Source organism: Seriola lalandi, unplaced genomic scaffold (genome assembly GCF_002814215.2).
Source record: "Seriola lalandi dorsalis isolate HSWRI2012SDOR001 ecotype SW California unplaced genomic scaffold, Sedor1 jcf7180002054044, whole genome shotgun sequence".
In the NCBI taxonomy this organism is placed as follows: Eukaryota; Metazoa; Chordata; class Actinopteri; order Carangiformes; family Carangidae; genus Seriola; species Seriola lalandi.
Window position 1 is genome coordinate 128,082 of NW_019524597.1, and position 22,000 is coordinate 150,081.

Sequence of the window (22,000 nt, forward strand, 5' to 3'; positions counted from 1 at the left end):
AAAAGGGAGGGGCAAAGAGTCGAGATCAGTGTGTTTTGTGTGTTCGAATGCGAATATGCAGCCGGTTGTTTCTGTATCACCGGTGCTGGTTTACGACAGCAGCACCAGAAGACAAAAAATACACACAGCTTATTTCCGGGAATCAGACAGACAGGCAGGTAGATAAGCAGGCCAAGATGTTACGACTGTATGTATGTGTGAGTGCGAGGGACGGGATGCCGTGTGGGTGAGCATGTACATGAGTTTATTTATTTGAGTTTCATCATTCGTGTGTGTGTGTGTGTGTGTGTGTGTGTGTGTGTGTGTGTGTGTGTTTGTGCGCGCGTGCATGCATGTGACAGTCAGAAAGGGCTGGCAGCTCTTCAGGCACGGATGCATGACAAGGACTGCAGCGACAAGAGGGATCACGGGTGTGTGGAGGGGAAATGGAACATGAAGAACAAAACAAACAGGCGGAGGGGTGTGTGTATGTGTGTGTGTGTGTGTGTGAGTGAGTGTGTGTGTGTCTGTGTGTGTGTGTCTGTGTGTGTGTGGGGGGGGGGGGTTGAACTGATGGCCCCCGCTTTGCAGAGAGGGATAATATGTCAGCCGGCACTGTGTGTCAAAGTCTGTTTTTGATTGTTTTGTGTGGAATGCGAGTGTGTGTGTGTGTGTGTGTGTGTGTGTGTGTGTGCGTGCGTGCATGTGTGTGTGTGTGTGTGTGTGTGTGAGAGAGGGAAAGCGAGCCTGCACGCTTTTTTACCAAGACTCAAAATGACATCACAAAGTGAAAGCGTGGCATGCGAGGCGCTGCTAGGCCCAATCCCGTGCTCACCTAACCTTCAAACGACATTAGGCGTCCCATCAACATATGATGAGTCACTGCCAACCTGATGTGATTTATTCAATCCTGCTGAGTAGCTTGGATCGGGGGATACAAATCACTTAGATGGAAGCCGAGGAGTGAGGGTGGGGTGGGGTTGGGGGGGCTGAGTGTGTGTGTGCCTATGTGAGTGTATGTGTGTTCCCTGGTTGTTTTGATCCTCCGTGTGTATGCATCCATCTGACACTCATATATGTGCCTGCCTCTCGTGCGCGCCTGTTGGATTGAGTTAAAGCCGAGGAAGCAGCGTGATGTCGGCGACTTACATCCACAAAAACAAAGTTGTCTTCACAGAGAGAAGCTGTAAAAGCCCCGTGGAGCTGTTCAGATTTCTTGCTCTTCAACGAAGCCGTGTTTTTGTTTTAAATCTCTCACTCACTGTGACCCAAGGGCCAAGATTTCTATTAGATCTTACAATTAAAGCCCAGGATATTAACGGCTGGTATTAAGTGGACTTAATAGGAGAGAGGAAAATAAACCAGTGCTGAGAGCTTTATCACATAGAATAAAAGAAACAATGTTTGATACAATCTGAGTGATGCCGCTGGGCTCCTTTCCCTCCCCATCACCTGCGTGTCTAATTCTGATCAGCATCATTGACTAAAGGGAATACTTGTATCTAGATTAAGAATTACATTACCAAGGACCAGTGCCTTGGAAATCACACAGCAGAATTAATGTAGTGAGAAACACAATAGCAGGTATCAGAGACTGTTACAAGGTGCAACAACCTGAATTAAATGGCTTTTAATAGAGATGCAGGCAAAAAAAAAAAAAAAAAAAAAAAATCTGTCTTAACCCCAGGCAGCATCCACTGAAGATCATTAGCTCTAATTATGGTCAATGAATGGTTACTCTTTCACACCCATGAAGACCTTTGTAATAAATGAGCTGTTGCCATAAACTGGTCAAAGGTTTGGGAACACCACCATCTCGCCGGCTGTTACTTAAACTCAAGGTCTCATTGTTTTGTGAAATTGAAGTGCAGAAAAATAAACTCAAGATTTTAAAAACATGGAATCTAAAATCCTAAATTTAATCTAAACATTTGACTCAGCAAGCTGAACACACTTGTGACGTTCTTTCAACAATGGAACTCAAACATTGTTCAGGAACTTCGTCCCGACACTGTTGTAGAAGTTTCCACAAATTTGTCGCGCCTGTAGTTTGCTTTGCTTTCACCTTCTGTCCAGTTCATCCCAAACCAACTCCACGGGGGTTTCTCTGCTGCTCTTCCATCACGTGAAGTCACCGTCTTTGCTTCTAACGTTTTGGGTCATTATCTTGCTGCAGGAAAAACCCCTGAACAACCGGCCTGTCCTCCTTTGTTACCTGCCTTTTTCTCTGCAACCTGGTAGCAGTACACAATACTACAGTATATTGTTGTTTGACTGTTGTTTTACTCTTTTGTGAAACACTTTGGAACTTTGTAAAGAAAAGTGCTATAAAAAAGCATATTATTATTTTCACTATTACTTCCTGCTGTACAGTATTGTTGTGATATTGCATCAGAGAGTGTAGAAACACGGTTTGTTCCAAAATGGCCTTTGTACAAGCAGAGTGTTTGAAAGTTAACAGAAGATGGGCACCTGTAGGAATTGTTTGCATTGATTTTCAAGGCTTCATTTATTTGCTGCAGGAGAACTGTGAGTTAACCAGTTTCTTAATCCCTGTTTTCTATGAAATTTACACTTTTTCAGTTTTTTGTTACTTAAATTTTTTATTATTTTTTTTGTTTACCTTTGGCAGTTTATCACTTACTTTTGTACCACTTATTCAAACGCAAACAAAAACACACACACACACACACACACACACACACACACACACACACAAAATGGATAAAATATGGGGAGCTCAGAGAGAGAATGCAAACACCTCATACAGTAAAGCTATGATATACTTGAATTATATACCTCGCAGTTTGAAACATCAGACCACATTCACTGGGAATAAGTGCAAACATTCTGCTCGATGATAATGATGATGATGGCAGAAAAATGGAGCATCTCTGCCTCTTCTTCCTTCCCTAATTTTTGACAACAGATTTATAAGATCAACACACACGCGCCGTAAACAAAACAAAACCGAAATGAAGACTGAAAGCAGTCACATCCATAAGTGGGCATGACAAAAACCCTTACTCGAGACGGGTAGCTGAGTGAGGACGTTGATGAGCGTCTTGAGATGATTCAGGGGAAACAGATTAGACAGGGGAGCAGTCTGGCAGATCGTTAGTCAGAGATGTCAAGATCAGAGATAAATGAAGTGTCAGCAGAGGAGGGGGACAGAAGAAGGGAACGGTTGGAGAGAATAGGTGGAAACAAAAGAGAGAACAGAGTGACGGAGAAGGAGGAGCAAGTCGATACAGAAAGGATAGAGATTTTAATGATAATTAAGGTTTGTAACTCTCAACAATTTGTAAGGTAATTGTGGAATTTCAGAGCAATAAATTACACAGATTACGATTTGCAAAGGAGTTGTACATCACGAGCAATTACATTAACTACAGGTTTCCTTTGATTCATCAGGGAATCAGAAGTACATTATCTCGTGTTAATGCATGCATAATTAATCTTAAGTCGGTCTCTTAAGAAAGTCCTGTTATTTATCATCACTTTTAATGATGCCGTATGATTGATTATTACCAGTTGCAGCTTAAATTCTTCATAAAAGAACACTAAGTAATTTTCATGTATTACAAATTTGACAGTGTATGTGTTTGATCAACAACACTGTTTCTGCATCCTTTGGTGTGAATACAAACTGTGCACTTTGTACAATCATGTGTCATCGATTGTGAAGCAAACAGGTGTCTGACATGTTTTCCCTTGTTTGAAGTGTTCCTAATCTTTTATGAAAGTGCTAAAATTATATCCAGGCTAATTTGAAATTATACTTATTTTTATCTTCATCAGCCAGGGGAGCTGGTTAAGACACTGAGAGAGGGTGATGACATCTTATATCAGATTCAACGCTGAGACATTTACTCTACTCCAGTCATTTCAATCAGGACAAATTTAAACCTAGTAACAGTGTTGTGCTTTATCCACATTCACCATTTTATTAATGTCACCCTCAATTAAAGAATACTACCTCAACTACATCCCAACAATGAGAAAAGACGGACGCACAACTTGCGACTACGAACAAAAAAAATGTATACAACAAAAGTGAGGAGAGAGTATGAGCGGAGCTGGAGGTCAAACTAGGAACAAAAAAGTCAGACTCAACGAGCAGCCAATTTGAATGAGCCAGGTAATATATGGTGTTATTACCGTTTACATCCAAACTGAATTATGTGAGTTATTGCCATCATCCACATTTAACAAAACTGTAGCACATTATATTGTAAAGTATATCAAACTAGTTTTGTGTATATTATAGTGTAAAGTGTCATGATCCTGGTCAGGGCTCCACAGGCCTCAGCTACGCAGCAAGTTCAACTTACCCAGGATATCTCTTCGTTATCTGGCTCAACTGAACCTAACATTTGACATCCCGGATAACCTGTACCACAACGCTGGTTATCAACTGGCTCAGTTGACTCTGGGTTTACCTATCTGGCTACGAGAACATTCATATGAAAGAGGTGGAGTTGTTAATTATACGCAACATCGTCAGAGCCATGAATAAAGTACTTAATATGATATGAGAAGAAACTGTGATTCCTGCTGGTAAATTGGGTGCTACATCCAAAAGTACTATTTACCAAGATGAAATGTAAACAATACATCACATAACTAGAACAGAAAAGAAAAAATAGAAATAATTTCCACTTATTACAGTCAGGCTTGAGATATACAGTAAATAGAAAGCACAGGAATTATTATTAAGTCACTGATGAGTATTTTTCATTCTTTTGTCTCATGATGAACAAGCTATTATGAGCATGTGATGCAGGAAAAAGAGTTCAAGTAATGTCATACAGTATCTGCTGCTCAAGTGAAGAGGTGAGGAGAGAAGTAGTTTATGTCTGATGAGGTCAATCTGACTAAAATGTTAATTTAATTATGAGAAATAGTTAACACTGTGGATCATTTTTCTAATAAAAGACATCAGAGGTTTTAGTTTTTAATTCCAGTTATCACGTCCTCTTGTTATTCTCAGCTGCAGTGATGGAAGAAGAGTAAGAGCATCAACAGTATATTTGTTCAATTAATAATGAAGCTATACTAGTTATTATGTAGTTATTTAGTGTGATAAACTCTCCTTGGTTTGTTAGAAGATCTGTTTTAATTCCATAGTGAACACGTGGAAAGACTCAACGAGCAAAACGATTTGACTGATTTATAAAAATATCTACTGCTCATTGTTATTTGTCACTTGATTGTGAACTCTTTTGTTCCTGTCGGGATACTGTGGGAATGATGACTCAGTTTTTCCAGTGATCTGATTGGTCAGTAGTTGGGCTGTTGACAGGCTTCGATTTGAACCCCCGAAAGTAAACCTGCTCCGGAGCAGGTTAGGAGTTCAGCGTAAGTTACCATGGTGATTTAATGAGCCACCATCGTAACCCTAAAATCCCAGGGCTAAACCTAAAGTTACCTAGCTAACCCAAAAGTCCTGCTTCGTAGTACAGGCCTCAGGTTTGTTCCCCTTGCCTTGTGTTTCCTGTGTTGTCTGTCAGTTTGTGTGTGTGTGTGTGTGTGTGTGTTTGTGTGTGTGTGTGTGTGTGTATGTGTGTCCTTGTGTGTCTCTGGGCGTGGCGTTCCTTGCGGCTGTTCACCTGCTCCACTCAACCACTCTTCTCGATTGCTTCAGCCAGCACACCGGCATCTCGTCATCTCATCAGCCCCGGTTCTCCAGTCACTCTTCACCAGATCGTTCGGTCTACCAGTGTGATACAACGTCTGGGCCTTGTAGTGAATTCTGGTTTTGCTTTCCTCGTGTTTTTGCTTCTGACAAACCTTTATCTCACTGTGCCTTTACATTGGTACAAGTGACAGTGTTTTAATGATAGCAGATACAAAGTGATCTGCAAACGAATTATCTGCATGTTGGTACCAGTTCTGTATCTATTCAACTAATGAGAGGCTGTGGAAGCCAAACTCCCCAAAAAACTAGTTCAAATTACAGCAGACAGCAGAATTCAGATTTATGTAAGATAACAAGAAAACATCACAAGCCATGAACTTTGTGGCACTGTCAAATAAATATTAGAAAAATGCTCCCACAGACGGCTGAGTGAAGAATTAGGACCCGCACCCCTGAGCTTTATGTGATCTGTCTACCTCTTTATTTTCACAATGTCTATATATACTGAAACAGAAATTATGTATAGCTTAAATAACTTTTTGGGAAGGAAAACTATCAATTACATTTCTGAAGAAAACTGGTTGCTACCCGAAAAACACTTTAATTCTCTGCGGCAATGGGAGCGCTGTCTCCATACAGAAACGCCTTGAAGCCTAATAAAGTCAAACTAATGTCAAAGCACGAACAATCGTGTTACAGCAAATCCTCAGCACCAGCTCCTCAGGACACCACACTGAGAAAACACATCAGGCAATTACAGCAAATTACTGCTGCCTTTCTTTAATATAAGCTCATCATGTCATAAGAACAAGATAAACACATGCAGTTAGTTGCTCATTTCAAATTCATCCTCCTGAACATCCCAGACATTTTTAAATCCATATTCTCTAAAAGTGGTGCAGAATTTCTTTTTGCCCCACAGTGTCTTCCTATGTAGTTTAATTAATCATGTTCATAAAGAAGACTGTCAGGAAGAAGCAAATGTATCAGGTCACAGGTCGCCTAATTCAAAAGCTCTTTCAGAACGAAAAGGTGAGGGACTAAGTGATAAGCGTGACCTTTACACAGACTTCAGGAATGTTATTTGCTCCCTGAGATAATAGAAATATCTGGACTGGAACAACCGACATCATTTAGAGTGCACACATATGCGCACACACACACACACACACACACACACACACACGCACACACACACACACACACACACACATACAAAATACAGAATAATCTTCTCTATAAACTATCTTGCTTTCTGTGGCTCAAGAGTCACTCTGAAGACCTCTCAGAGGTGTTGGCGTGAAGTTGGTGGTGAAGTTCTTAAAAAATGACAGCTGAAGCTGAAGTGTGGGATATTTAATTAAAAACAAACAGATTAGGGAGACTACATTGAACTACATTGCCCCAAGGCACAACCTCAATCCAACAAAAGTGAGTTTAGCTGTGACCACGGCAACAAATTTGATTATAGCTGGGATTTCCAATTAAGGCCAACTGCATGAGCAAGGTTATAAAATAACCCATGAACACCACATCTTCCTCAGTTTTGGCCCGGGTTGTGTCCAATGCAACATGGCTACACATGGAACTGCCTGCACACGTAAGAAAAGCAGATTGTGAGACTTCTCTGTGAGAAGACGGGAGAGGGTACAAGACTATCAGTTATATTAGAAAACATAATCTGTTCAAAGTTACATTTCTTACTAAATGTATTTGCTTTTGCAGTTTAGTTGAATTGTATAATTTCTATTAGAGACAGGGTTGGCAGTTAAACAGTGTTTACTTTGCAAAACTAGGGCTCCCATCAAAAACTAGAGGCACAGTTTTACGGTTTACTTGCACCATCATAACTAAGTTTTGCCCATATCCATAATTCACCAGTCTGGTTAATGTCTGGCTCACAAGGATAGGCTAGTGCCCAAAGTGGTTACCAAGCATTACCATGAAGATCGGTGGAGCATTTTATATTACTTTATTTTATGGAGCTACAGGTTAATCTTAAAAAAAAAAAAAGCCCTGTTCACAAAAGCACAACCACTGTTTAGTATTTCCCCAGTGTCTGGAGGTCAGTCCTGGATGCTACTGTGTCAGAATACAGGATAATGTTAGCGCCTGCGTTCTGTTCTTCATTCAATTTTAGGGAAGTTTAAACTTTTCGCTGCACAGTGAGAACATGGCATAACGTCCTGCTTTGGCACTGAATGTGCTCAAGTGTTTTACAGTATTTGAACAAATGGCCAGTGCTGTGTCATTTTTCTGCACAGGACAGTCCCATGAAATGGCATAGTGTACTTTAATGAGAGCATGAATAAGTGATCCAAGCATTCAAGTGTATTCTTGCCAGATATGCACTATCACAGTGAGTTTGGAAAATGGCCGAACAATGAACCAAACTGTGAGAGAACATAATGGAAACTTGTTCCAATCCTCTTTTGTGTTTGGGTGTATTTATGCATACGAGTGTGTGGTGAGCATTTTTGCACAAGCCGCAGACCCATTTAAAAACACAATAAATAGGATGAATCACATACTACAACGACTAAGGAGACAACAGCGCTTCTATTCTTCCTCTCACAGCTTCTGCATTATGTCCATGGCTGCCGGGGGCACACTGCTAACCATTTTAATGATGTTAGCTGAAGCTATTAACGATGCCGTCACTGAGAAATGGCTGGATTTTAAGAAAATGGTGGTGATGGTAGCAGGAGGGGTAGGTGGGGGAGGGGAGGGGGTTAGGGGGTCATCATCTAGTATCTACCATGAATCTGCGTGCTATGCTGTGCCCTCCAGCAGACCTGCACAGCAACAGCAGAGAAGAGTGATGAGTGAGCTTATTTAGGTGTAGACACAAAGGAAAGACAAGCTCAGTGGAGAAAAGCGGGAAGAGAAAAGAGAGATACAATAAGAGAAGTGACTATGTCAAGGGCTGTGGAGGAAAACATGAAGATGGCAGCAGCCCACTCTTAATGAGTCATAAATCAGCTTGATATGAATCATCTCTACAGTGCTATTAGAGCAAAGTGTTTCAAACCTCATTAATTTCCATTAGGGAGCAGCTATCTGGTAAGTTTACTATTGCATCAGATTTTCTCCTAAGATCTTACAATAGCTCTCACATATCCCATCGCCTCTATGTGCCTAAACCCTGTTATTCTCAAATTTGAGGTCAATACCTTTCATGTCCAGAAGTTATGTGTGCAGACAATTGCAGTGACTCATTTCAAACTAGAGATCATCTCTAGATGGGATCAGACAAACCTCAACAGCCGCCAACCTGCTGACGTTTCCCACCCATGAGTACTCAGTAGATATTACTACACTATTACATGAGCGCACTCAACACTCGAGGGAAGAACCACACCCATCTTTGAGCCCGGCCTGATGGACGGACAGACACACATATAAACACCTGCCAAAGTAACTGCCTCTCAAAACTGCCTTATTAGTAGTTCTTGCTCCAGTGGGTGTCTCCAGGACCACATTTTGCCGTGATATGCACACAGACACACACACAGACACACACACAGACACACACACACACACACACACACACACACACACACACACACAAAATACACATAATGAAGGAGCTCCTCTCTAACTGTTCTTTTCCCATATCTTCATCCTTATATTGATACAGTAGCTCATATAAAACGATAAGTAAAACACTCCTAATATTAATGTAGTATTTACCAAACCCAGCGACAGCTTTTGATAAAAACTTGAACTTGCAGCTTGAATTTTAACAAACATTGTTCTGGTAACTTCTGTGGATACCTACTGGAGATAAAGCATTTAAGAAGTGGCTGTTATATTTCAGTGGTCATGATTCAGCGATTGGCCTGCTTCTGCTTTGAAAGCAACTTTGCAAGAAACACTCCCTTTAGCTGCCTCTCTCAGCTCTTTCTCTTTCTGCCTCTGTCACCTCTTTTGAAGACACTGTCCCTGTAAACAATATACAACATCTAGTATGAAGCATCCATTACAAAGCTACATTAAGATTAACTATGTTCATGGGCATGAATGAAAAGACATTACATAATGGATGAACACTTCCCAAGTGTTAATTCGCATTACAAGGGTTCAAGGCTAACAGTTGGAAACAAGCAAGAATCATCATGAGGTGCACTCTGTGCCAATTAACTGAGCAATGAGAACCAATCAAGAAGGAAACATTATACAGTACAAGCTTAGTTCGCAAATCACCCACAAAATACTGATTAAACATGTACAATGAGTTCATTCAAACAGAAAGAAAGAAAGAAAGAAAGAAAGAAAGGAAGTAAGGAAGAAAGAAAGAACGAAAGCAAGAAAGAAAGAACGAAAGCAAGAAAGAAAGAACTTAAGAAATGCTGACTCTCAAGAAGATGAGTTCATGACTCATTCGCTGAAAGCTTGGCAGACTTTCCAAAATCATAATTATACGAACTAGAATTACTCGTGGTTGCATGGCTCGGTTAACATCAATGTCTGTGCAGATTCATGTACGTGGTGAAAACTTTGGAGGAATTCATTAAACGGTATTAAGACTATTTATTGATGTGATTTGACTTTGTTAAGCTGTGTTGTTCATTGTCTGCTGAATGCTCACTGCATTAGTGTGTCGGACCCGGCAGCACAGACCAATGATGACCAAATGTGAAATATGATCACAGTCCTCTTCTGTTCCTGCGTCAGAGTGATGAATAATGGCCACAAAAGGGTTTTTGAAGAACATTATGATGTCACAGTGAAGTTGACCTTTGACCTTTTGGATATAAAATGGCACCACTCTGTCACATTTTATCCTACAGACATTTGTGTGGAATTTAGTCATAATTAGTGAGTTATTGAATTATGGCCAAAAATTTGTTTTCTGGGGTCATAGTGAGCTTGACCTTTGACCTTTAGCCGCTAAATTCAAATCAGATCTTCCTTGACTACAAGCGAACATTTATGACACAAAATTCTTTCAAGCTGTTCCTGACATCTTGCGTTCACAAGAATGGGACGGACGGCCACAGATGCCGCGGCAGCAGAAACAGCAACAATATTACATGTAGCAATTAAATCTTTCTTATTATTTATATGTTTGTGTCAATCATTCATTCAAGTGAATTAAAGTGCTACATTTTTATAAACTACAGCAGTACAGCAGTACTGATGTGCTCCCGTAGGTGTGGAATCAATATTGCCCCTAAATACCCGCACCAATCAACCCATTTCCTTACCAGAGAGGTGAAGATGTATGTGTAGTAGACGGACAGCATTCCCAGCTCTGATGCCTGCAGGGCAAAAGACAAGAGGGGCAAGATAAAACAAAATGTAAGAGAAAGAAGGTTCAAAAGGCACAAAGCAGAAATTTGAAGATTGGTGAACAAAAAGAGGTCAAAGGAAGAGAGGAGGGACGGGGAAACCAAACCAGAGCAGAGAGAGTGAAGAATAAAGGGGTGCAGAGAGAAGTTGAAAGGTCAGTGATTCAGTGAAACTCCACTCACCACAGAAAACTGATCAAATCCACATCTTGATAAGACCAGACACATTCTTATCTGACGATGGCTCTCAATGGAGCAATTAATTTCTGAGGTGCATTAGTATGCTGCTCAACACTGTCTTACAATTTGATTAAAATAAAGTCACAGAGAGCAGCAGTTGTGAAGGACAGCGTGAACTTTTCATAGTTTCATTTCATTAAAGTCATCAGCAAAAAGAGAAAACCATCGAGCTATAGACTTCTGTTTAATCACGCTGAAATGCTCATAATGATTAAAATCAATACATATCATGTAGTTGTACACATCAACCCAAAGAGGGTGTTTCAAAGAACCTCTTTAACCAAGAAAGTCTTTTCACAAATCATCTTTTAATCCTGAGTGAAATTCTTCATGAGTATGGATTAATCCTCATCCCTCTTTTTCGAGGTGCTACTCAGCGAGTACCTTTACCACACCTGGCTTTACTCAAATGTAGATTTTTACATAATAAATTGTTTCCACACTGTCATTATTCTAAGGCTGTGCATCATCAGAAACAGTTTAATAACAGATATTTGGCTGTCACATCTGTGTGGGTGCTTGTGTGGCATCAATATTCAAGTGTGTTCTGCAGGTGAAATAATAACAGTAATTTCATCCAAATACGTCTTTCATTTCTAAACTCGGAACAACCTCTCATGATGTCTTTATGAAGCTTTCCCCATTCAGTATATTTAGCACGTTATTACAGTGAAACTACCATAAGCGTGACGACTGTGTAAGGTAATTATTACGCTTCAGGGAAGTTGTTTGTTAGGATCTGCCCTGGGATTTCACACAGCGGATAAAGCTAGATAATCAGATAATGGCACGAGGTGGTTGAAATTTTTTTCGTCTTTACGCAGAATATGGAAAGTAATACTTCAAAGCACTGAATCTTTGCCTTAGGTGACTTGTGCCTTTAATATTACCAAACAGACAGTGACATTAGAACCTCTTATTTTCTGCCCACATCCCATTCAGAAGACACACCAAAACATCTCCTTTCACTGCCTTCAAAATAAGCTTCCCTGCCCATTTTTTTGATCTCCTTCTTGTTCTACCGCGGCGGCTGGTCAGAGTGCACACGGTTTGCACTACCCCTATATGCTGGGCTTACTGTACAGCTGTGCACAACAGTGGAGGCCTGACTGAACGAGATTACATTCAGACCGCTAACACTGCTGACCTAAACCCCTCTGAATTCCAAAACCTCAGAGAGCGGGACCTTTGTTTGACGATGGTTTGATGTAAGATGCAAACAGAGAAATAAGCGGCGACGTCTTGCATGACAAAGGACGAATCCGTCCCTTCAGACAAGCCGGGCACTCTTATCATCATCTGCGACTGGCAAATATGCCGGCGCACAGCTTTGATATGTTTGGCAGCTAAGCACTCAACATGAGGGGCGGGACTTCCAATTTCCCAACTACCCTGCTGCAGGATTGTCTCTTGACAGACAGCGAGACAAACAGAGGGACACATCAAGGAGACAAAAGAGCGACAGATAGAGGGATGGATACACAAGACCACACGGGGAGAGAGGTGTGAAGATATTAAGTGGAATTATCGTCTTTGCATTCGGGCAGAGAGCAAAGAGTGAAAAACAGAGCAACTCCGTATTGAAAACGAAGAGACAGACGGAAGGAGAAACGGGAACAGAGAAGAGTCATCCCGCTGCGGCTTCCTGCTGCTCTGTGGCCCAGGGTTGCCATGGTGACTGGATGACCACTGATGGCCGCCATGAACACTTGACTGAGGTGAGAGATTGAGATTGAAGACGACTGCGAGATAGAAAGAAGGAGAGTATAATGTGGAGAATGAGGGAGGAAGAGGTGGAAAAACATCTCTCCTTCTTCTTCCCTCTCCTCCAAACCCCCCTCTGTCTCCAGTTATTGTCACCTCCACTCTAGCCATCCATCCATCGTCTTCGTGAAATAATGAGGTGTATATTAATTACTAAGAGACCATATGCTGCTGCCAAACACCCTCGCTTCCTCTGCTCCAACACTCACCTTTATTGATGCCATAAAGGCTCTTTACAAACACACAATAAGTCTCCAATCAGGAGACGCTTCAGCATTATGCTGGAGTCAAAGTGTCCAAGGTCTTAATAATGTTCTGAGATGTTAATTAACATTTGTATGTGCCATTTGTGGAGAAAGCACAAACAGTAAAGGTCATACTGTTATGCTACTGACAGAGACACTCACTAAGATTGTCAGAAAGTTTTCTTGCTGGATAAATTTTGCATATTAAATTTATAGTTACATTATTATGCAAAAAAAGAAGAGAAGCAACAGATGGATAATAGATAATAAGGGCATGAAAGAATCAATGCACTTAATTTGCTTCGCTGACTTGTTTTAATCCATAACATGGACTGTATTAGAAATTAGACAAAAGGATTCCTTCATTTTATGAGTCTGCTCTTACTCACACTCGCTTAAGAATGATGAATCACTGCAACACAACTCATCCATATAATTTAATGTAACAGGACTGTTTGACGAGATTGCTTCATTTTATTTGGTACACTTCTTTGTCTGTAGGCTCTGACACCCCTCCCTCTTTAAAAGCTGTGCGCACTGTCAAAAAGTGTAGAAATTCATGCCATCTAGCTCGTGATTCAAGACAGAAAAGAGTTAATGCTGGTGAAAAGGGTATTTCTTTTTTTTTTTATATGTTCTGCACGCTATTCTTTGAGCCGTGTGGGGAATACAACCTCTATCCTTACAGGTCAAAAAACAGACTAATCAACTTTTTCTTCCAGTTAAAATGAAAATCACTCTCAACATACACAATTACTTTAAGCCTTGAACACTTTTTGCCCCTGGCATTTTTCCGTTACTTTTGCTTTTTGAGATGTATGAGAATTATATAAATGTGGGTCTTGGGAATTTTTTTCAACAGAATAAAGTTAAGACTCTATATTATATATATACGTATATGGAATAAAAAATAACATGGCTATCATTTAAACCATACTAACCCGTTCCAAAATGATATGTGACATGGTGGCGTTGGCATCAACTATAATAGTGGCAGTCTTGTCATCTCTTATCTCCTTCAGGAGCGGGGTCGGGTCCTGGCTGTCATCAAGCATGCGCACTGACAGAGTCTCCTTGGAGATGAGGAACTGCCTGAGGAGCTGCTCCAGGTTCAATAAGCCTGCCGGAGAGACACACACACACACACACACACAAAAAAAAAAAACACATAAGGAGGTTGCTTGTAATGAAGGGAAGACTCTTCCAAGGAGAGGGAGCTTCACTGTAAAAGTCTTTTTTAAAAGTTAAGAAAATACACGAGCAAAAAAGTTAAGGAGAGGCAAGAAAATCTGAGAAACTCAGTATAAACTCAACAGGAGTTCATTGTCCTAAAATACAATACTCCATTTGTTTTCTGCCACATTTGACAACAATGAATCCACAAAACATTTTCCATGTACAACCGGACTGATTACCTTTAATTACAATTATTGTAAAGCTATCAAACACAAAAGGGGCATTTCAGAAATGTCTCTTGTATTCTATCCCATGGTAATAGACCGTTTGACTCCAGTGAGGTAAGTAGGATTTGCCCTAATTAAACCATAGCCGACTTAATCAAAATGCTCCCAGCAGCTTTTCACCAGTCACTTTGCATCCATATATTAGCAGTCTCTGAAAGGTTATTGGGGTAATTTTCCATATAGGAGTTGAAACTAACTTGTGAGGTCGGTTAGAGTGAGAAAACTACAACCTGAATGAAACCACAGCATGATGATGCTTCAGTGACATTGGCCTCGCTTCGGCAATTTGGCTCAATCTCGCTGCACTCATATCACACACTATTGGCAAAGAGAGTCATATGAGAAGGACGTAACTTTGTGGAGAAGGCATTAGCAGAGCCCCTACCTACTATTGTCATTATTAAGTAATAATAAAATGGCCCTCTAGACTTTGTGTCCACAGATATTTTATATTTGCCATGGTGACAGCACTTTAGTTCATCTGTCACATGGAGACCAAATCTGGTGTAGCATTAGTTATCAAGCTGGCTCCTTTAGCTTCTCCACAGCACATTAACACACGGTACAGTGCGGCCCCAGCCACCAGCATCATGTCTAATAGCTTCTATAATTATGTCTCCGCGTCAGCCTGTCTTTCAGCCTGGCTGTATGGAAGTATATTACAGTGTGTGTGTGTGTTTGTCTTCCTGTACCTGGCTCCCTGTGTCTGTGCACTCATGAGACATCATTCCCGGCTGCTGCTCGCTCGCCTGCCTGTGTCTCAAACCTGTCAGATCAGCTTCCTCGGTGGTATAACGCAGAATAACTTTGATGAGCTTGAAATAGCTTCTGCTGAACTGCCCTCCTTGTCTGCCTCCTGCATCCACTTTCTATAACTTCTTGCAGAGCATCAAATGCAATTTCACGTCGAGTTCATGACATTAGACGGTGCACTGTACTAGATACATAGAGAGTGACACAGAAGAAAAGCTCATATTCTCTTTAGTATTCTGGCTGCACGGGATTCAAAGTGGAGTCAGAGCCTTTTTTCACCAGGGTGCTTTACAGCAGCCATGTTGTTCCCTCACTGCTTCTGGTGAACCAGTTTCAATCAAATGAAAAACATGCTGCTGAATGAAAAATTTGCTCTTCTTCAGTTTGACTTGTAAAAGTCCGTGTAGAGAGAAAACAAGTTCTGTGGGATTTTGTGTGTGTGTGTGTGTGTATGTGTGTGTGTGTGTGCGTGTGTGTGTGTGTGTGTGTGTGTGTGTGTGTGTGTGTGTGTGTGTGTGTGTTCTTGCATGTCTCTCTTTATGAGGACCAAGGTTAAGACATTGAGAGTCAGAGCATTTTAGAAAAGTGGGGATGTTTTTGGCTGGACGCCTCATCTTCACATGATTGTTTGACTGTTTTTTAATTGGTTTCATAATAAAGCTTAGAATTAAGTTAACATTTTAATTAAATGAATGCAAATGTATTAATTGTTTAGTAAAATCGTTTTTTATTGTTACGGGCAATGTCTGATTTACGCGAAATGATGCATGCATGTACACCAGTGTTACTGTTCATAACTGTATCTAATTGCCATCAGCCTCACGGTTAACTGATGGCCTCCCTGCAGCGGGACTTGAAATTTGATAATATACTGCTAATAGAGAAAAGAACATTTCCTATTTCTGTTGCTTCATAAAGGTTAGCAAATAGCAAGATGGCTTTTACTGTGAAGCAGGCACAGGAAATGTTATTACCAGTAACCTCAGGTGTCGGGACTGAAATCTAAAAAAGTAACTTCAGAAAAACCCTTTCACTGAAAATCTTATTTTTGCTGACCTCTGGTGGTTTAACTTCCTGCAGTAATGTACGGCACAGGTGTGCGCCAGTACCCCATGACATCACTGTTTGGTGTGGCTACAGATACAGCAATGCACACTTGTGACTATACCAAACCACACCCATCAGAGCAGGTATTACTCTTTCTAAGTTTAAGATGGGAGAAAGAGTTGTGGTCGAGCAAGTAATTGAATCTAGGGAATATAAAAGAGGGTCCTCACAAGTGTAGAAGTACACACCTATGTGTGTGTTAGTGAGAATGAACTTCCTCATTGGCATGGACGACACATGGCTCCGACTCTCTCTCAGGCGCACAGACAAAGGTGAGCGCTGACATTCAACTTAGGCATACACTCATTTACCTTTCACATACTGGGTGCCTGCAAGATTGCACACACACATGCTCACACACATGCACACACACATGCACATACACCCTTGTGCAGAAACACAAAATACCCAAAAGAAAATACTGCCGCACCAAAGGAGCACAGGCAGTGTAAAAACATTAACCTGTGAATATAACAACGCAGCTGAGTGTGATTTCCCTCACAGGTGTAGGTGAATAATACATAATGAAACCTTTGTCACAGATGAAGCTTTTAACACAGACCCAAAAGCCTTGATGACAGCCGTACATTGTGATGACTCATCATTTAGCCTTGAGCAGAGAATAAGGCATAGTTTTCTGACTTTGCGACCACTGGGGCCATCGCTTTAAAATGTTGTCGACAAGATCATGTGTCAAAACATTTAAAGTATGTCTGAGCACATTATTCAAGAAGTGGCAAGAAGAAGTATGGGGACCCTTTGGAATTGCCGGTTTTCTGCATTATTTGGTCATAAAATGTGATCAGACCTTCATCTAAGTCACAAATGTGGACAAACACAGCGTCCCTTAGCTACTATCACACAAACAATTGCAATCTTCGGTGTCTTTATTCAACACACCCATTAAACATTCATAGCACTGGTGGAAAAAGTAAGTGAACCCTAGGATTTAATAACTGGTGGAAGCTCCTTTGGCACCAATAACCTTTATTTATATATAACCATTATATTGTAAGACCTGTACCTTGATAAACTTGGGAATTCACTTTCCCCTCGATGAAGATGAACTGTCCAGACCCAGAGGCAGCAAAAAAGCCATCCATCGTACTCCACTGTATTGTACTGCATGTTCCTTCAAACTATTCAAGCTTATTTTCATCAGTCCACAGACTGGACATGCTCCATGGGACCATGCACTGTGATTTGCATATGGTAGACTCATGAGCAGGGCAGAATCAGCTCCAAAGATTCCTTTAAGCCTTTAGCTATTACTCTGAGCTTCTTTGTTAGATTACTGAGCATTCTGTGTTGTGCTCTTGGAGTCATCTTAGCCGGACGCCCACTTGTAGGGAGAGTAGCCACAGAACTGAGTCGTCTCCATTTATAGACAATTTGACGGTGGACTAATGAATATCGTTCATACAAAACAACAATTCAAGGCATGATTCATATCAGCAGATGTTTCTTGAGGCTAGTGAACACAAGATGTTTAAGTGGTTTTTAAAAGCCAAAGTAGCTCCAACCCACACCTCCAATTGGGTTTCAGTGATTGGACTCCAGTTAGTTTTAGTTAATGCCATTAGCCGAGGGGTGTGAACGTTCGAATGATGTTTTCAATGTGGACAAAAACAATACAACCATTTGTGTGTTATTAGTTAAAATAGATTGTGTTTGTTCATGATTGTAACTTGGATGATATTTTAGGACACATTTATACATAAATGCAGATAATTGTATATAACTGTAGATGATTTGAATTATGGCAAAAAGACAAAGAAAGCAGAGTTCAGGTGAAAAATGCCCTTTATAGGGTGATTCACAAGGGATGTTTCTATATGAAATGACTCTGGGTTTTGATTTTGTCTTTTAAGGCTAGATAACAGTGAAATAAATTACAGAGGGAGAAAGGAAGGCACAAGGAAATGCACAAAAGCCCCCTGTTGGATTTATACCCAGAATGTCACACAGTGGGTTTCCATCCAACTGTTTTTATGCGCATTTTCAATTTCCACATAAATGTGTAAATGCTGAAAATCTGCTGAAAAAAAAAAAGAAGAAAAAAAAAAGAAGAAAAGAAAATCCAAATATTGCATAAAACATATGGCTGAGGTAGAAAAGTGTATCAATGAATGCAAAAGGCGACAAGGTGGAATGGTGACAGGCTTAGCAAATAAATCATGATGTACTGTGTATGACGCATGTGACTTACATACAACATAAACTTCATATTTTGATCATGATGTTTACATTTTTCTTCACTGTTTGAAGTTTGACTGGAGCTCATTCAATTTAAAGTTACATTACATTGTTGTGCCTCTTCCTCTGCAACAGTTTAATACCGCCCAACTGGAGAATGAGCGCCACCAGCTGTGTATTTTGATGCATCCAACTCCTAATATTTACATAACAGTAATGAATGGAAATGCACCAATAAGGATTGTCTTTTGTCCATCTTCTTGAAATTTTATTCTACATTTGTAGGGAAACCTGTCTTGTGACAACCCCCCTCTCGACACATGGCTGTCAATTGAAGCCACTTGATGTCTTTTGATGGAGATCGTCAATATTTCTTTGACACAGGTGAGAAATCCCTTTGCATTTGCACATGCTTTGCCTTAAACAGTAGCAAAAACAAACACTGCACATTTGCACATATGCGCACAAATTATTCTGAATCATCTGATTTTTTACAAAAAGGAAGTTTAATTCCCACTGCCTTCCATCTATTCAACAAGAAGCTTTTAAAACTACCAAGTGATGTAAATTACTACTAGCTCCACTGCCGTCACTTTGAATACTGACACTGGTGCACTCCACATCAGGATCAATATTAGCCACAGTATAATTACTATTATCAAAGTCATAAATACCATCCCTTTGTAATTACTATGTTGCTGTCATCCTTACACCTTTGTATACATTCTGTTTCACAAGCCATTGAGGCACCTCTTCCACCTGACTAATGCTGATAACAGGTTACTGATGGCATTATCACATAGAGTGTGAAACATAGAGAGTCAGTCGGTCGGCCCTTCAGGGATCTAATAATCACCCCAAAAAAATTACCATATGACATGTTGTATTACTGAGCAGATGATAGTGGAAACCTTGATACAACAAGTAGCGGAAGTGTTGTTTTCTACTGTAGCTGCAGTGGAACAAGGCAGTGAGTTAAAATGGCAAACTCTGCTCTCCTACTGTGCCTATCAAAGGTGGAAAAATGCTCTGCAAGCATTTGAGGCCTACTGTTTTGTTGAACTTAGATATTCTGTACCTGCACTGCAGCTCCAGGTAAATTCCACAGCTTATTGGATGTTCTCTCTCAGCTTACTGACATGTACACCAATCAGCTCACTAATGAAAGTGCACTGCTGTAGCACAATGCCTTTTGAGTGCGGGAATGTGACGGCACACACGTGAATGTGTGTGGGTGTATTCATGCAGGCGAATTCTGTGCATGCATCTTTATGTGTGCCTCCTTTCAATTACCAAAGGCCACAGCGGCAAAACATTCAACCACATGGACAGTATTCTGCCCAGAGTTACAGTGCTGCAGCTGCTACTGCTCGCACTGCCATCAATAGTGGAGGTTAGCTAGATTAATGTCCGTCCTGGTGTGCACCATGCCTTTGGGCACAGCTCCCCTTCCGCTCCTGCCTCCTCAGCCATGGCTAGAAAATATTCATGAATTGGCCACGGTCTATTAGGCTGTCACTGGCTTGGGTGATTAATGGGGCTGGCACATGTGGATGAGCCACCGACAGGAGGGCTGCCAACCGACCAACTGACTGCGTGAGCTGACTGAGAGGGGTGGAGCTGGTTGAGCTGGAGCCAAAGTCGAATGGCTTTCAGCTGATGCTGATGCTGCTGCTGATGCTGCTGCTGCTGCGGAACATGGACACACACATAAACAAATACAAACACATACACAAATCCAGGCATGCTGCCACTGGCTGCATTTTTCATCGAATGAATGAGGGTCACATGAGAGGGAGCTATCAATACAGCCACGTCATTTCCTGGACTGTCTCCCTCTTGTTGCTAATGTATAATTCCAGCATGGTTGTCTCCTCCCCTTCCATCACCCCAATCACTAAATTTCACCTCTCCCACATTTGCCAAATAGCCTTTCCTCTCCTCTCCGTTCTCTCCTCTCCTCTCCTTTCCTTTTCTTCTATCTAACTCTCATCTCCCCTCATTTCATTCAATTTCCTTTCCTCTCTCAGACACAGAATAAGAACCTCCCCAGCAACCTGCACATCCTCACACAACCAGGGGGAAGAAGAAAAGTAATGTTAAAATGAGTTTCTTCTCTCCAAACTTGCCAATATTAAAGTCAGAGGGTACCTAAAAGGTTCACTTGTTATCACTGCTCTCGCCGGAACTGTATTCATCAACTCTCTGTGGAATAAATGTCACAGAAACAGGATCTGAGCCCTAAATTAGAAAAATGACTGGCAGGTACAGGAACACCGAAGGAAAAACAAGTAATGATACATTTTTGACCCCGGCAGTTATAATGGGTTATGTAGTAGGGCTGGGTTAAACTACGGATAGATGTATGGTATTTTCTTTTAGCAAGTTTAATTAATTCTTCCCAGCAAGAGTTTCCAATGTCTGCATAATTAAAATCTGTCTTTGGCAAATAATATAGAAGAGGAATAAAAGAACTTGTTTTAAAGAAGTCCCCTTACATTTGCATTCATTTACTGTAATGGAATTTGTGTAAAAAGCTCTGAAAACATACAAATGTGGTTTAATCCGGGAAACATGGTGCTTTGAGGGACAAATATTAAAGGTTATAAATAAAAGGTAACTCCAAAGTAAAGACCACGAGACAGTCAAAGAGGAAGTTGAAAGGCAGAAGAATTGAGAATCGAGATAGATGGGGTGGGCGGCTCACAGTGGCTCATTGCCATCTCTAGACTGTCTGACACATCGTTGATGTCTCAAGCCTATTTCCTTTCTTCAAAGCCTTGTGCTGATTAGGAAAAAGGTTAGCGGGTGCCACTCAGGGTCACGGTGCCTTTGTCTAGGGAGTTGTAATTACTGCTTGCTGGACTACAAGAGGGTGGGAACAGGCCATGATTTAATCTTCTCCTCTATTTACAAAAATAACTTCCCTCTAGGAGATTTTCAAGCTTTTCTTAAGGTCATTCAGTTTAGTATCTTTAGAATTTAACGAGTGCCTTTGACAAAGGGGGCGGTCAGATCGCTGGTGGATACAGCTGCAAATGAAAACCCGCACTCTCTTTTGTCTGTCTTAAAGATGCATTTTGATCATCAGCAGGCAGTGATTTAAGAGTGTACACAGTCTAAGAGACATCACACTGAGATTGAAGTTTCAAGACAGATTACACATGACAGAGTGTAGCGTTAATTATCATTATTTTAATTTAACCGTGATGATGACATTGAAAATGAGAAAGGATTTTGCAGTAAATGTAATTTATTTTGGGATGCGCACGTCGGGCGTGCTGCTGTGAAGCAGTTCTAGCTGTGGAGTGCAGCAGC

General features: G+C 40.9%; 1 protein-coding gene across 1 annotated transcript in view; it reads right to left on the reverse strand.

The window, feature by feature from the left end:
• grik4 (glutamate receptor, ionotropic, kainate 4) overlaps positions 1–22,000 on the reverse strand; it is a 273,439-nt gene that overhangs the window by 70,032 nt on the left and 181,407 nt on the right. The window contains exons 8-9 of the mRNA XM_023402955.2: positions 14,105–14,283; positions 10,831–10,884 (exon numbers count right to left, since the gene is read on the reverse strand). Coding sequence (XP_023258723.1) covers positions 10,831–10,884; positions 14,105–14,283 — 233 coding nt within the window. The remainder of the gene's footprint in view (positions 1–10,830; positions 10,885–14,104; positions 14,284–22,000) is intronic.